The 17,422-nt window shown below is 43.6% G+C and overlaps 1 protein-coding gene across 2 annotated transcripts in view; it reads right to left on the bottom strand.

The window, feature by feature from the left end:
- LOC136621333 (laminin subunit beta-1-like) overlaps nucleotides 1–17,422 on the bottom strand; it is a 121,458-nt gene that overhangs the window by 63,092 nt on the left and 40,944 nt on the right. For both annotated transcript variants that reach the window (XM_066596776.1, XM_066596777.1), the window contains exons 3-4: nucleotides 13,123–13,298; nucleotides 10,369–10,492 (exon numbers count right to left, since the gene is read on the bottom strand). In XM_066596776.1, the coding sequence (XP_066452873.1) occupies nucleotides 10,369–10,492; nucleotides 13,123–13,298 (300 nt within the window). The remainder of the gene's footprint in view (nucleotides 1–10,368; nucleotides 10,493–13,122; nucleotides 13,299–17,422) is intronic.

The following is a 17,422-nucleotide window of genomic DNA, read 5'->3' as shown; positions in this document are numbered from 1 at the left end:
ATGTGTTTGACGCCCCTGACCTACAACAACACAATACTGCAGGAGAGTAAGCACTACTTCCCCCATTATTGTTTATTTCTCCAATTTGTGTACTTTTAGTTTCTGTCTGGAACAGGTCCCTACCTGTATACGGGCTGGCGTCATGACAAAGTAACACCTTAGCCTACCCGACACCGCGGGTGGCAGGCTACAACAACTGCATATATTATTTACTGTTTATTTTATTTTAGCTATTTTTACCACTGATGCAAGTGGCTCACCAGCACAGATCACGCATACCCCACGTTGGAGGGGAGCAGCAGAGCCACCGGTGAAAACTATCTTATTCCCCGCTACTTGATCCCTGCTGTTGGTCTGCGCTCGCTCTGGGGCACTACAGTGTCCAAGACAATAATGCTGGCAGCAGTGACAAGAATGTGAGGTGAATCTTTGTAGCCATAGGACCCCCTTAATAGTGACAACTGCAAACAACTACAGAACCTCCAGAACAATGAGAGCCATAGGACCCTCATAACAGTGATAGGCAGTGGACTTCATACAGCCACAGGACCCCCATAACAGTGACAGCTATAAGACGCCCATAAGGGCTCACACCCACTTTCTAATGTTAAAAACGCATCGCAAGTTGGTGCTTTGTAATTTTTGTGCGATGCGTTTTTAACATTAGAAAGTCCCATTGACAATCGCGTGAAAAAAACGCAGCAATATCGCGTGAAAAAAACGTGCAAGAAAAATGCGGGAGTGTGCAGGAGCCCTAACAGTGATACTCACAGGATTTCATGCAATAATAGAGGACCTCCATAACAGTAACAGCCACGGAAGTCCTATAATGGTGATAATCAAAGGATTTCATACAATGGTAGCCAGAATACCTCCATAACAGTGACAACTAGAGGACCCCCACAACAGTGATAGCTGCAAGATCTCATACAATGATAACCACAAGACCCCCATAACAGTGACCACTACAGGAGCCCCATAACAGAGATAGCAATAAAAACAACCTATAACAGTGTCAGATACAAAACCTGCATAACAGTAATAGTCACAGGTACTCCATAACAGTGGCAACTACAGAGCCCCCCATAACACTGACAATCCCAGGAACCTATAACAGTAACAGCAAACCAAACCTCATAACAGTGACAGACTTAGGACCCACCACAACAGTGACAAACAACCAATTCCCCTAACAGTGGCAAATACATGACCCTATATAGTGACAGCAAAAGGACCTTCATAACAGTAACCAAGAACCTCCATAATAGTGACATCTACCAGACCCCATTACAGTGACAGTCACAAGACCCCCATAATAGTGACAGCCACAAGACCCCCATAACAGTGATAGACACAGAACACCTATAACAGTGCAGCATCCCATAGGGAGACCCCAGACACCTGACATACGTGGGGAGCTGGGAGGGTATAGTGCTGGCTTGTCACGGCGGCACTTACCATGCTCCATCCCGGAGGAACACACGCAGCCAATGCTAGAGTAACACTGCAGTCCATCTAGGATAGGGAATGCCCACCAAACTGGATAACGGGGTTAGTTGTCATGTGTGACGCCAATGTTCCTAGATACACACCGGTATGACCCTCGGTGGATAAGAAATTCAGCCACAGACAGTTCTTAAATACCACGGGTCTCTAGAAACGGTTAGAGCCTGGCATAAACTTTACTTGAAAATCGAAACAAATAATAGAAGGCAGTTCACTTGTAGACTTTACAGTGCAGGCAAATGAATAGACTTCAGAACTTAGTACCTCCACACAGCTCTTACATACTCAAAGACGCACATGTGTTGACCGAAAATACAAAGAGAAATATCTGTGTGGAATATACTGTTGAATCAGAGGTGTAACTTGAAGTTCCCGGGCCCCAATGCAAAACCTGTAACAGGGCCCCCAACTATAATGCTTTATTCATAGTACTGGGCTCCTTATGTACAGAAGAGAGGCCTCATGGGCCCCTAAGGCTCCTGGGCCTGGGTGCAACCGCATCTCCTGCATCCTCTATAGTTACGCCCCTGGGTTGAATAGCAGGGTGGAGAAGGGGTAGAAGGTACGATGTCTAAATTGGAGATGCAGATGGGAAGTCATAGAGGCTATGGACTGCTACAGAGATATAAATGAGAAGCTGTTACAAATGAACACTGACTGAGGACTGCAGCAACAGAAATGGAATCTGAAAGGACATTCTGTGTGGGGGACAGAGCCAAAATTTGCTAGGTTAACTCTTTGTATGTTATGTAAAGGTATGTTTTGTGTTGTGATGGAGGAAAAGAACAGAAAATGGAGATAAAGTTTAATAAAAAGATGTAATAAAAAAAAAAGACGCACATGTGTGAACAGAGATTATTATCTTGTAGTACCTCCACCCAGTCTTAGAGACACGTGGGTGTGACAAATAAAGGGTATACCTCTACTCGGTGATCCAGACTTCAGACGGTTGCGTAGGAAAATCAGAAGATTAGATAGTTCCTCTGCACTGGTCTTGAAAGAAAGTTTTTACTCCCAGATGCTCTCTCTCACTCTTGCGGCTCACTCCATTAACATTCAATCACATGCAGAATGGGAAATCTCTCCTCCTCTTCCATGCTTCAGCACATGAGGGCTGAAGGTGCGCTCATGTACCTGGACCTCCTGAACAGCAAAACTCCTGAAGACATGGACTACCTTCCTGCTCTCAATCACTCACTTTTATAACCTCCTCTCATACCATATGGAGGAGACCAGGATGATATACTGGGCCACTACACAGTAATAGCCATAGGACCCCCATAATAGTGACAGCCACAGGATTTCATACAATGATAGCCGGAGAACCTCCATAACAGTAAGGATTCATTCACATGACCATATGCGTTAAAACGCTACGTGGGTCTCGAGCATTTTACTGGCCTGTGTGAGTCGGTGGAGATGGAGTATGGCAGCGAGTGCACTGCGCATCAACGAGGATCTCACGCACGCTGTCATGCGCAGTGTGACTTTAGTCTTTTTTTTTAATTCCCTGCTCTGTCTCATAGCAGCGTTGTGTATGTATCTGCCCATAGAAAAGAATAGAGCTCCCGTTGCGTGATATGCAGTGAAACAGAGCATGCTACGATCTCTTACTCGCAGAGTTTACACAATAATGTGAACGGATCAATGAAAGTCCACGTACTTTCATTGACTTCATTCACCGTGTATCATGTAGCCATGCAATGCTTGTATAAGACGTGGTGAAATCATGGCTGTGTGAATGAGCCCTGACAACTACAGGACCCCCATAACAATGACAGCCACAGCAACCTATAACAGTGACAGCCAAAAGACCACCATGACAATGACTGACATAGGACCCTCACAACAGTGATGGCCACAGGATCTCATACAATGATAGCCAGAGGACCCCCATAACAATGACCACCTATAATACTGACAGCAACAAGACCCCCATAACACTAATAGCCAACGAGACCCCTACAACAGTGTCAACTACAGGACACCCATAACAGTGACAGACCGAGTAACCTATAACAGTGACAGCCACAGGATCCACCATAACAGTGACAGATAACCAACCCCCATAACAACAGTGAGTAAAAGAAATGAAAAAGGAGGGTGGAGCAAGACCCAGTGAGGGTAGTGGAATATTTATGGAGTACAAAGAGTTTTCAATGATTGAGTATTTTGAATGGTGGAGGTGCTGCCAACCAGATGACGCTCCACCAGTGTGGGCGTAAGTGTAGCGAAAAGGATGTGAAAAGAACTGGTATGGAGGCGCAACACTCTAAGCTACTAGAAGATGTAGATCAAAGTCCAATGTGTGATGGTGAAAGCACTTCTTTTTTATTATTTTTTCAGAAATTAAAAACCAGCAATGGAATACGCGTTTCGGGGAAGAACCCCTTCGTCAGTTCGGCTGGATAGGACTGTGTGATAAGTACAAATAGATAATGGAGGAGTGATTAACAAAGAAAGGGGAGGAGAGGGGGGGAAAAAAAAGAACAAAATTCATATACATAATGAAGTCTCACAAATGTGTCAATAAGAACAATAAATATACGATGAAAACATCGATCTGAACAGTGATAAAATATATATGAGACAAAAAACATAAAAGAATATGAGCATCCGTACATGTAAATTAACATGAGATTTATACAAAACAAATATCTGTTAAAATAGGATGAAGACAATCCTGAGTAAAATACCAATCTTAAAAGTACCAATATGAGAGCGGATGGACTCAAAATCGTGTGGTTGCTTTCAGCTGAATGGGATGACTACAGAATTAAAATGCATGTACAGCCTATTGGGAAATATGAAATGATTGCTACACCCAAGGGGGTGCATAAATAAATGTGTACCGTATATACCGGCGTATAAGACGACTTTTGAACCCCGAAAAATCTGCTCTGCAGTCGGGGGTCGTCTTATGCGCCGGTAATACAAAAAAAAAAAAAGTGTAAAAAAAAAAATTTTATTACTCACCTCCCACGGCGCTCCGCCGCGCCCCGGCGTGGCTGCCGGCGTGTGTGTTGGCTTTCTGGAGGCGGGGATTTCGGGCCCCGCATTCGGGGGGCTGTGCTGCGGCGGGGGCCGGGGGCGGGCGGCGGCCTGCCGGGGCGGGCGGCGTCCTGCCGGGGCGCGGCGGAGCGCCGTGGGAGGTGAGTAATAAAATTTTTTTTTTTTACACTTTTTTTTTTTTGTATTACCGGCGCATAAGACGACCCCCGACTGCAGAGCAGATTTTTCGGGGTTCAAAAGTCGTCTTATACGCCGGTATATACGGTACACATTTATTTATGCACCCCCTTGGGTGTAGCAATCATTTCATATTTCCCAATAGGCTGTACATGCATTTTAATTCTGTAGTCATCCCATTCAGCTGAAAGCAACCACACGATTTTGAGTCCATCCGCTCTCATATTGGTACTTTTAAGATTGGTATTTTACTCAGGATTGTCTTCATCCTATTTTAACAGATATTTGTTTTGTATAAATCTCATGTTAATTTACATGTACGGATGCTCATATTCTTTTATGTTTTTTGTCTCATATATATTTTATCACTGTTCAGATCGATGTTTTCATCGTATATTTATTGTTCTTATTGACACATTTGTGAGACTTCATTATGTATATGAATTTTGTTCTTTTTTTCCCCCCCCTCTCCTCCCCTTTCTTTGTTAATCACTCCTCCATTATCTATTTGTACTTATCACACAGTCCTATCCAGCCGAACTGACGAAGGGGTTCTTCCCCGAAACGCGTATTCCATTGCTGGTTTTTAATTTCTGAAAAAATAATAAAAAAGAAGTGCTTTCACCATCACACATTGGACTTTGATCTACATCTTCTAGTAGCTTAGAGTGTTGCGCCTCCATACCAGTTCTTTTCACATCCTTTTCGCCATAACAACAGTGGCAGCCACCCAAAGGGCCCTCATAACAGTGACGGGCCCCCCATGCAAAACAGCACATTCCTATTTTACATAGATTTCTTATACTGCAGAGAAAAAATGAAAGTTGCCCTGTGATTGGTTGCTATGGGCACCGCACTCTCATGAAAACTGTCTTAAAAGAGAACCTTTGTTGCCCATAGCAACCAGTCACAGCGCAGATTTCATGTTACCTCAGCAGTATAAGAAATGAAAGCTGCGCTATGATTGGTTGCTATGGGCAACAAAGACAGATTTTCTTTGAGACAGCTTTTAAAGGGCTGCGGTGCGTGGATGAAAAGTTGACTACTTTTCCATGGCCCGCCCTATATTTGGCTATTTACCAAGTTTAATATGGCCGCCATTACAGCTCCCATAACAAGCACTGACTCAGTCCTAGAAAACCTATGTAGGTCAGCATAAATAGAGAGATTTTCCATTCAGGGATCTAGGAAAGCTGGGTGACCTTCCTGGTGGGATGTGTAGTGGCAGACATATCGTTAGCCCAATTTTTTGGTCACAGATAGAACTAAGAAGCCGCAGGTTAGGATTGTGGTGCGACTGTGTAACGTCCCACTTTTGGTGCTATGGTGTCATTCACCATCGTTCACTATCTTGTTTATGAATTACACCAGTGACTGAAAGGGTGGGAGACATGGCTGACAGCCAGGGGTCTGCGGGCCGCCTGCTCGCCATGAGTCATTCATTCCTCAATCCCATTTGTGTGTGTTGTGCTTCTGTGTTGGCAACTGTTTAACGATATGTAAATATATGCAAATGAGGTTTTAATAGGGAGATTTAGTGCAATTAAGTCCAATATGTAACAATGCTAAGTGATGTCCAGGTCACGCCGGATTTTCCAGCATTCACATGGCTAATGTTGATTGAAGGAGAACTGGAAGACGCTGGGGAGAAGCACAGACAGCCATTGTCTCCCCGACAGTCGGCGAACTACAAGTCCAAAAACTGTCCTGCCAGCATTCATCATAGCTGGAGCTACCAGGCGGGACCGGCTCTTAACACTTGGCACAATTTTTGATAAGCCACACCCCAAAATTAAATTAAGTGTGAAGGTGCACAATAAGCTACGATCGCAAGAAAATATAGTAATACCGGTGATTTTCACTTGCAATTTCCGGCTGATAGCAATGAACTGAACTCATGCGTGAAAATAACATATTGAAATCACTACATGTCCTATTTTTGGGCAATTTCAGTATTTCTAATTGGATCTTTTCAAAAAATTGCATTCGCATGGCATGTGATTTGCATGCGAGTGCAATGCAATTTATACTACTGAAAATTATTAGAAGCAGATACGATTTTTTAAACATGTCTCAAAATTGCCAGTGCATAGATGTGATGCTACATGCTTGCACCCAGGGTGAATGCGCCCTTAGGGCTTATTCAGACGACCGTATATCGGCTGCGTATTCACGCCAGCCGATATACGGCGTCTCTCTCTGCAGGGGGAGGAGGCTGGAAGAGACGGGAGCAGTTCACTGAGCCCCGCCCCCTCTCTGCCCCTCGGCACTATTTGCAATGGGAGGGGGCGGAGCCAACTCCGGTGCTTAGCCCCACCCCACCTCCTCTCATTGCAAATAGTGCCGAGGGGCGGAGAGTAGGCGAAGAGGGAGTGGGAGCTCAGTGCACTGGTCCCGGCTCTTCCAGCCTCCTCCCCCTACAGAGAGGGACGCCATATACGGCCAGCGTGAATACCCGGCCGATATACGTTCGTCTGAATAAGCCCTTTGGCCAATTTCACACGGCTGAGAAAATCATGAGAGATTTGTGCGTTGCGAGACAAATCTTACACAAATATGAACCATATTCTTTTGAATAGGGTCATAGATATTAGCGATTTTTTTTTTTTTCCTCCCTGCATCACATCGCACTGCGATGGGGGAAACAAATTACGGCACATCCTATCTTTGGGTATGCCCTTGCATTGCCCATTGATTCAATGGGGCCAGCGGCAGCATCACACCACGTGCTAGGTTCATGGAATGCAAGGTCTCCCCATTGAAATCAATCGGAGACACTCCGTAATCCTCCGCCGCGGCTGATCACTATTTCACTGAAGTGATGTGAGGCGATTTAGATATAAAAACACCTTGCATCCACGGGAAAAATTGCATGTTGGTGAGCGCGATATCGGGCCGTGAATTTCAGCCCAATATTGCGCTTGCCCATGTGAAGTAAGCCTAAGGTGTGGCTGGACATGGTGGATGGGCCCTCATAGTTTGATCAAATTAGGTGCTAATAATCTTGCATTTTTCTGCGGTTAGTATAAACAGTTGTGCATGTTTTATGCAGATATTAAGTATCAGTATGTACAAGTGCTGAAGCAATGTGTTTATTAGAATCAAATGCAGGACTCTAATAGCATTGTTACCTTTGACAGTGATAAGAAAGTTCAGCTTCATAGCTTCAAGATGGCCAACTATAGTTATAACTTCCTGTCTCTGGTTACAACAGGAGATGCAGCGGTGGCCATACCTCCTAATTTTTGAACATTGAAAAAGGAGAGAATCCTTGCGGTGCGCATGGCATGCTGCTGCAAAGTTTTTTAACATTAGCCACACCCTTTGTATTCCCTCACTGTAATAAGTGACCCCCTCACAGTAACAGTGCCCCTCAGTGACCCGTTCACATTAGTGATGCCCTCATAGTAATAATGCCGCTCAGTGACCCCTCACAGTAAGGGCTCGCTCACACAGGTATATAATGTAATATGGGCAGCATAAACCCCATTGATTTATGTAGGGTTTTTTATGCTCGTACTTTAGTCACATTAAAAAAAATTACAGAATGTCCTATTTTGGTCTATTAAGGTAACCAGACGTCTCGATATAGGCAGGAGTCCGCAGGACAGTCCCGCTTTCCCGAAGGTCCCAAATGGTACAGCCATTTGTCCCGCTTTTGGGATATCTGGTCACCATGATGGTGATTACCAGCTGGGGTGCCGCAACTCCTTAGCTGTTAATCACTCACTGCTGCGGGTGTACATACTGACATCAGTGTGTGCATCTGGGATCTTCCTCCCCTGACCTCTCCTCCTTAGTTCTGCAGGAGAAGAGGAGTGGGGAGGAGGAGTCCAAGATCACACACTTCCATCAGTGTGTGCATCCTACAGCAGTGCAGAGTGAAGGAGCAGTGGCGCTCTGAAGACAGGAAGGTTGCGTCGCATAGTATGAGATCAGCTGTGGATATGCACCAATGGTATGGATTTGGACTGTTTTTTGAATGCAGAAATGCTTCAGAATTCGCTCCCTGTCCTTTTTGAAACAGCTTTGTACTTTTAATAATGGTAAAATCCTAGGTTGGGATAAGCCCCGCCCCCTGACCACACACCTCTGTCCCGCTTTGCCCCAGAGAAAATCTGGTCACCTTTAAGTATCATGAACTTAAATTGCCAATTAATGTCTGTGGGATTGCATAAAAATACATAGTTGCATGAGTTTTCACTGCATCCCTATGCATAATGCCGAAGAGAATGGCTAAAAAAATAGTGACATCAATCGAGCATTCTTGTGGGGTTTTTTTGCACATGTTAAAAGAAGGCAGTGAATATGCGTATTTCATGGACTGAATTTGCATACATCTGTGTGAATGAGTCCTAACACTGTGCCTTAGTGACCCCTCTTAAGGCTCATTTAGACACAACGATTATGGCTCAAAATTCTCTCAAAAGCAGTCTTTAGAGCGATAATCATTGTGTGTAACTGCACTGGCATCGTGCAGTTTTGCTATCCTGTTGCTCATCGTTCTCTTTCAGCTGAAAGACAATGATCAGCTTTATCAGGAATTCACAGCAGAATACAGCTGATACTATTGTTCCAGCTGTATCCTGCTGCCTGATAACAGGCTGGGTATGAAGAACAGAGCGGTCCAGTATAAAAGCCCGACACTCCGTGCAGAAAACATCTGGATGCAGAAGGCAAGCGGGGACACCCCGCTTGTCTTCTGCATCCTCCTCTCCGAGCACTCAGCTGTATAACAGCCAGGCGCTCGAAGCGGGGAACAGCTGGATGCAGAAGACAAGCGGGGACACCCCACTTGTCTTCTGCATCCTCCGCTGGCAGCGCAAAGTGATCGCTCATCTTGAGTGATCATCTCGCGCTTTAAATGTGTCTAAATGGGCCTTTAGGCTACCTACACTCTAGTGAACACAATATCGGCCCGTGAAACTCGGCCGGATATCGCGCTCGAGAGCGGGCAATTTATCCATGGATGCGAGGTGTTTTTCACGTAAAAACGCATCGCATTGCATCTGTGAAATTGTGATTCTCTTGCGTGACTTTCACGCACGATAGAGGATTGGAGGTGTTTCCCATTGATTTCAATGGGAAACATCGCACTCGCATGCACATCGCACGGGGACATTCAAGGTCCCATTGAAATGAATGGGCGATGCATTCCGAGGAACGAGAAAAGATAGAAAATGCCACGATTTTTTACATGACTCCATTGAAACGAATGGGGTTCATACTCCACATGCTACCACTCAGTAATAATGCCCCCAGTCAATAATACCATTGCTCAATCATGCCCCCCTTTATGCAGTAAAAAAAAAAAAATCAACTGCCTATACTCACGTTTTGCTCCTTTCCCTCTGCATATCGCAATCACATGATCTTTATGGCCAATCAGTGGACTTAGCATTGGTACAGTAATTGGCTGTAGCAATCACATGCTAAACGTCAGCGAAAGAGTTGAATATAGGCGAAAGAGCTGAATATGGGCTGTTTTTTATTTTACTTTATTCCTGGCTTGCCCAAAAACCAAGACTATCTCACCAAATATGGGACAGTTGGGAGACATGAGTACAGCCTGAAGTACAAACTGTTGCTCTACTAAGTGAAATACTGTGCAGACCAAGAAAAGGAACATTTACTATTTGGGCAGAGCAGCATTAGTATGTACCATTTTCTCACCATTTTCTGACTGCCACCATGTCTTCTCTCCATCTTGTCCCGCCAGATAAATCACATTTTGAATTCTGTGGCTCCCCCTCAGGTACGGGGTGCGTGAATCACAGACAAAGCACTTTTCTGACTCCTGGAATAAAAATGAAATGCAATCAGTGACCGGCAACCTTTGGCTCTTGTGAAACTACAACTCCCAGCATCATTGCACGCATGGGTCCAGGGGCGTAAGTAAAGGCTCAGGGGCCCTGATGCAAAAGGTGAGCTGGGCCTCCCCCTCTATCTGTATCTGTATCTGTACCCGTACCCATACCTAAAACATGCTGCACAGAGACATAACTTGAAGCTTCTGGGCCCCAATGCAAATCCTGTAACAGGGCCCCCAACTATAATGCTTTATTCATAGTACTGGGCTCCCTATATGGAGAAGAGACGCCTTATGGGCCCCCTAAGGCTCCTGGGCCCGGGTGCAACCGCATCCCCTGCACCCTCTATAGTTACGCCCCTGCTTGGGTCTTATCTTGAAAAAGTCTTATATGTTTTTTGCATTTCTCAGTTTTCCAAGGGGTTGCCTACTGCTGGGCAAATTATTAGCGCCAAGCTGCAGTACCACTCATAACCTGTAGACGGGGTTGCATTGTTTTTAATCCTGAACAGAGAATTTAAAGGAGCTACTATTCTTAACTCCTTGCCACCCATGATATACATGTAAATCATGGGAAGGAAGCAGTTCACGTGAAATGCCGTACATTTACAAAATGCACGTGGCATGGGCTCAGGAGCTGAGCCCGCATCATCTACAGCAGGAGCCATCTGTAACTGATAGCCAGGGTCCAGCGGCAATGGCGGGAATCATTGAAAACTTCGATCACTGCCGTTAACCCCTTACATGCCGTGATCAATGTTGATTGTGGCATGTAAGCGGTTAACAGAGGGAGTGAGTGTAATGTAATCTGCTATTCAATCACAGAGAGGTGATGAGTTGGTAACTGAATGCCTGATAATGGCCTTTGTGTCTGCCTGAGCTTGTGATGGCAAACATCACAGGTAATACACTGCAATATTGGAGTGCTGCATTGTATTATCTGAGCGATCATAAAATCTCAGGTACAAGTCCTCTACAGAAACATTTAAAAAAGTTTAGCAAAAATAAAAGAATAAAAATTTGTTTGGTATTTCTGCATCCATAGCGAACCATATAATAAATTTAATACACTTTTCTTCTTGCATACCCATACTGTATAATACATTTAGGCATATAATAAACTTATAATAAATTGGAAAAAAAAAAGAGCTAAAATGCTTTTTTTGCTCATTTTGTCTCTCAAAAAACGCAATTAGGAGTCTCTCACATGGCAGTAGGTGTTTTTACGTGTGCCAATAACGTTTGTGCGGCCAGTCAGACGGCACGGGCCCGGCGCATATACACCGAGGCCGCAATGCATTTAGGCAGGGGAAACAGTTTAGCTCTGCTAAGCTGTTCTCCCCCTTCCCTCCCCCTTGCCGGCTCACTGCCTCTCTCCTCCCCTCAGGCTGTTTGCAATGGGAGGGGAGGTGGTGGAGCTAAGTTTCCGCCTCCTTCCCGCCCTGTGTCCGCAGCCAACAATGGGAGGGGAGGAGTAAAGGGATAGGGAGTTTAGCAGTCACGCTGCTAAACTCCCTCCCACCTCCCTTCTCTGACTGCTGTCCTTGGCTCCCATAGGAGTCTATGGCAGAGGCTGTATTCCGTCACAGAAAGATAGTTCCAGGACTATCTTTCCTGCCCAGTGTAAAAGCGACCGGCGCTATATTGGCCGGCCATGCGCTTTTACGCCGTTGAAAAACGCCTACGTGATCTGATACATTGAATGCCAATGCATCAGATGGTAGCGTATTTCGGCCATCCGTGAAAACGGCGTCCGATATACGCTCGTGTGAATAAGCCCTTGGGATGGTCAAAAAACTCATATGTACCCCAAAATAGAACCAAAAACTACAGTATGTCACGCAAAAAACAAGCTCAATTAGAGCTCCGAGATGAGAATTACCAAAAATTGTTGCATCCTTTAAGAGTTAAAGAACCCCTAGCACATTTGTAAATACCAGGGTTCACAGCTAGGTATTATAATATAACACATCAAGCATTCTAAGCATTATTATGAGCCATCCTAGAGCTTTTAAGATCCTTGCGGAGTGAAGACCTCACCACATTTCTCGACTTTCATTGACTTTCTTCAGGTATCAGCAATAGCAACAAAGCCATATTGTTTGGGCTGAAAATCTGCACTCAGTTGCTCCGATAAGGCATTGGCCCAATTCCTTGGCATTTTTCCGTTATCTCCCTGATTACAGCCAACCAGAGAATTTGTCTTCAAGGACAAGACTATAATAAGGTTTGTGTTCCTACTGAGATAATGAACAGAAGTAAGGAATCTATGAATCAGCGGACAGTGGTGTAAGGTCGGCCATAGACATAACATCTTTGCCAGCCAATAGGAAGTATAATAATTTTTACTGTGGAGTGGGAATCTAGTGCTGACATAATTTGGGACTTCAAGTATTAGGCTGAGCAGAAAGTGGCTATAAAGAATGTCTTTACCCCTGGAGGACTAAAGCAGCCCCATGATTTCAATACGCACCATGCAATACTTCATTTCCCCTGTGGAGGTGCTGCAGGAAAATTGAACACTTGCTGGAAAGATCCCTGCAGATTGCCGCTGATCGCTGGGGGTCACAGCGCAGATGTGAGATATATTTTAGACATTGTTGAATATATCATCATACCGAAAGATGGCTGACGATGCAGTACTCTTGAGGGGTCTCCATTCCACATGTAGAGGAGGTGGTGAGACTCTGAGCCCGTCCAATGAGAAGATTTCCTGTAGCTGGATAACAACCTCCTTCTGTACATCCATGGTGGATCAGGTCCGGCTCCTCAGCTGCTACACTTAAAACCTTCACTGTAACGAGATATTTTATGTAAATGTTTCATGGGTGTGAATACTTTTGCAATATTTAAGTGACTGCTGCAATGCATCTAAATGTTTAAAAAAATTAGGCATCATTAAAAATAGTCTTGATCACAAATATTTTATTGTTTTGTGCATACAGCTCCTATGCAGACCTATGTGTAACTACAAGTACACCCTGTGAATTATCCTGCAGTGATGTGCTCTTCCCACAACCTCCTCTCCCTGCTAATCTCCAGTAGAAGAGAGGGAAGCGAGTAACACATGACTGCAGGATTATTGGCTCCCAAACCTATTTTCCTAGCTTTCTTATGGTGTTTGGTCTTTAAATATTCTATCGAGCCGTTTTTAAAGGGGTACTCCATTCCAAAATATGAATGTTATTCTATGCATAATTCAATGTTCTACAGTTTCAAATATACCTTATTTTATTAAGAGTACCTCTACTTGCTGACATTCAGTAGCTTTATTGCCAGGTCATGTGATACTCTGATAACTATAAGGGTATGTGCACACAGCATATTTTTTTAGTTTTATGCATTGGATTTTAGCTTTGCAATGATACAGGACATCAAAATGCACGTCAAAATATGCATCGACAGGTTTGGACTAGAGATGAGCGAGCGTACTCATTAAGGGAAATTACTCGAGCGAGTATCGCCAAATTCGAATACATGCCTGCTTGCCCGAAAAGATTCGGGGGGAGAGCGGGGGCGAACGGGGGGGGGGGGGGGGGGGGGTTACAGTAGCGTATTTTGCTGTACATTTTTTCTGACTCTTCAATTTTGCAATGTGAACAAACCCTAACTATAACAAACTGTGCGCGTGTCTGTGTATCACATGAACAGAACTGATTTTTATCCACTGGAGGCAAAAATTAACGTTTCTATTAACTTACTACGACGGTAACAAAAGGGCATCCGCTACGTTTAGAGGAAAGCAGGTTTTATCACCAACATAGAAAAGGGTTCTTTACTGTAAGAGCAGTGAGACTGTGGAACTCTCTGCCTGAGGAAAAGGTGATGGCAAAATCAACAGAGGAGTTTAAAAGGGGACTTGATGTCTTTCTGGAGAGGAAGGATATTATAGGTTATAAATCTTAGGTTAATTGTTAATCCGGGTGTACAGGCAGGTAGGAAATATTAGGGGTTAATCCAGAGAATAGTCTGATTGCCATTAGGGAGTTGGGAAGGAATTTTTTCCCCAAAAGGGCTAATTGGCTTCTGCTCTTGGGGTCTTTTGCCTTCCTCTGGACTAACAACACAGGAGGATAAACAGGCTGGACTAGATGGACATTGTCTTCATTCGGCCTTACGAACTATGTTACTATGTTACTTCCCAACTGAATTGCAAAATATATGTTATGTGGGTGTATGGATCGGGCTCAGGAGCCGATGATTTAGCATGGCAGCTTAGTAAGGACTCCCAGGGCTGCCGTGCATGGATATCTATTAAGCCCTGCCTGTGGCAGGGCAAAATAGGCAACATTAAAAGATCACTATATTGCAATACTGATCAAATTATTGCAAGTTCAACTGTCCTGTAAGGACAAAAAAGTAGAAGAGGTTTTATAAAATTTTTAAAACAAATAAAATCAAAAAGATCTTACAAAATTTAAAAAATCCTTTTTGACAAAATTAAAAAAATCCTTTACCCAGGATGTTTGCTCAGTCCTCTCCTTTGTGCTGGGAATGTTCTAGGGGCTGGGGCGATATGTTTCATATTTGGTGGGAATGCCCTCCACTAGCGGCCCTTTGGTCGGATATTAAGGGTCTTTACAATAACATATGTGGGCTATCCATGGTTCTCTCATTCGAGTCGGCTGTTATTTATGTACCCAGGGTCCATTTACAGTGTTAAGAAGGGGCTGTTAAGGTTTTTTGTACAGGCTGTCAGGCAAATAATTCCCAGATTATGGAAATTCAGTATATCCCCAACTAGTATCCATTGGGTAGAAGCAATCAATACCCTCATGCGTTATTATGAGGAGATGAGAGCGGATGAGGAGATGGATATTGCAGCATTCTACGCTTTATGGAAGACTTGGTTAGATATCAGGTCATCCCCTAAACTTGGAGAGTGGATGTCTTTGGAGTTGGCCACGTCTTAGGATCCACACCTTCTCCTTCTCACTATAGGGGTCTGATGACATGTCTCTTTGGCCTCTTTCCAGACTACTCCCATTTCTTCTAACTTCATCCCTATGAGGGGCTGCTTTCACTATACTCATCCTCATGACCCATTTTCTTCCTTTTGTCTCACCCTCCCCCCTTCTTCCCTTTTCTAATCCCAAGTTTTATGGTTTCTTTTATATGATAAAGGTGCATTTAGACACAAAGATGATCGCTCAAAAAATGGTTTTTGAGCGATCATTTTTGCATAAAGTACTACTTAGTACTAACGCCTATTAGTACCAATTAGTAGCGTGTGAGCCACCCGGAGCTATATTCAGATCACCGGCTGTTCGCTGAATATATTCCCTTTGTTCTGCAACGGGGCTGACAGCTAAGACAATGTAATCAGCTGTTATCAGCTCCTCCCGGGCAGAACACAGAGTGCTGTCCATCTTATCAGCTGTTCTGCTGAACAATGGATTTCATGCCAAACTGAAATCCATCGTTCAGCAGAAAAGTGAAAGATGGGCACATTTACACGCAACGATTCACCCAAAAGATGGCTTTTGAGCTAATTTTGAGCGATAATCGTTGTGTCTAAATGGGCCTTTAGATGTAACCCTGTTTAATTATTTAATTTTTAGAAAACAACTGGTATAGATAGGATTTGTTCTGGAATGCTCACTATGGTTGTTTAGCTGCAATATTCTGATATTGTTGTTTTTGGTTCATAACTTTTATTGTTGCATAACCATATTTCAATGTCATCGTTGTCTTAATTCCTTTGCCTCAAAGAAAGCTTTTTGAACTAAAATCTAAATAATAAAAAACCCAGATATTTGGAATCTGTATGTTTGTAAAAGTCTGAACTTTGTAAAAGTTTGCTAGAATTGCATTTTTTTTTGTTACCCAACTCCCAAAAAAGTGAATAAAACGTGATGAAAAAGACATATGTACTCCAAAATAGTAGTAATAAAATCTACATCAGGCCTACAAAAAAACAAACCATCACATAGCCCAATTGACGAAAAAATAAGAGTTCTGAGTCTCAAACTGTGGTGATTAGAGATGAGCGAGCACCCAAATGCTCGGTCCTCGTTATTCAAGTCGAGCTTTTCGGGTTTTTTTTTCCATTTCACCTTAAGAACTTTTTGAAAGTTTTTCAGTACATTTTGAAAACAAGTAAGAAATGATACAGAAAATATATTAGAAAATTGTACAACTTTTCACTAGACAAAGAATAACATTTCTGTTGTACCTGGAGCGCCCTTTTAAATGATCTTTGCCACCGTATGATGGGTAACAACCTCTAACGCTGTCCTTGACATTGCCAATTGGAGTTGTCACCCAGTTTTCCATAGTCCCTGAATAGCATTACCACTCTTATGTATACTGTGGTTTTGCGCACCATTCAGGATGTGTGGACGATGTCATGCACGATTTATAGACTTGTATTTCCTTTCATTACTGATATACAGAACCAGTTCTCCTTCTTCTGATATTGTCCTTTATTCACCTCTGCAGTCATGTAGGGTCACGCTGCTGCTGATAATACGGGGCACGTTCAGGATAAGGTGGAGTTCCAGCTCTCCACGGCGCACTTGGATTGAAATATTGTAAATTGCATAATGATGAGTCAATGAAATATGTACTGGGTGATCTATGGGACTAGGTGAGCGGGGAGGAAGTAATCATGTTCATACCTCTCAACTTTAGAATAACTAAAAGTGGGAAAATTCTTGCAGAGCAAGTTGTTCGCTGCATTAAATTTTTAACATCAGACCACTGCCCTTTTATGTGAAGCCATGCCTTTAATATTCTCTCACAACAATAGTGCCCATTAATGAACTCACAGTAATAGTACCCTGACTGATTAGTAATGCTTCTGCACAGAAATAATGCCCCTGCATGCATCCATATCAGTAATAATGCCCTTGCATGCCTATGTGCAGTAATAATGCCCCTACATACCTCTGTACAGTAATAATGACTCCTTATGAC

This window comes from Eleutherodactylus coqui, chromosome 3 (assembly GCF_035609145.1).
Source record: "Eleutherodactylus coqui strain aEleCoq1 chromosome 3, aEleCoq1.hap1, whole genome shotgun sequence".
Classification (NCBI taxonomy): Eukaryota; Metazoa; Chordata; class Amphibia; order Anura; family Eleutherodactylidae; genus Eleutherodactylus; species Eleutherodactylus coqui.
This window is presented reverse-complemented; position numbering and strand designations above follow the sequence as displayed.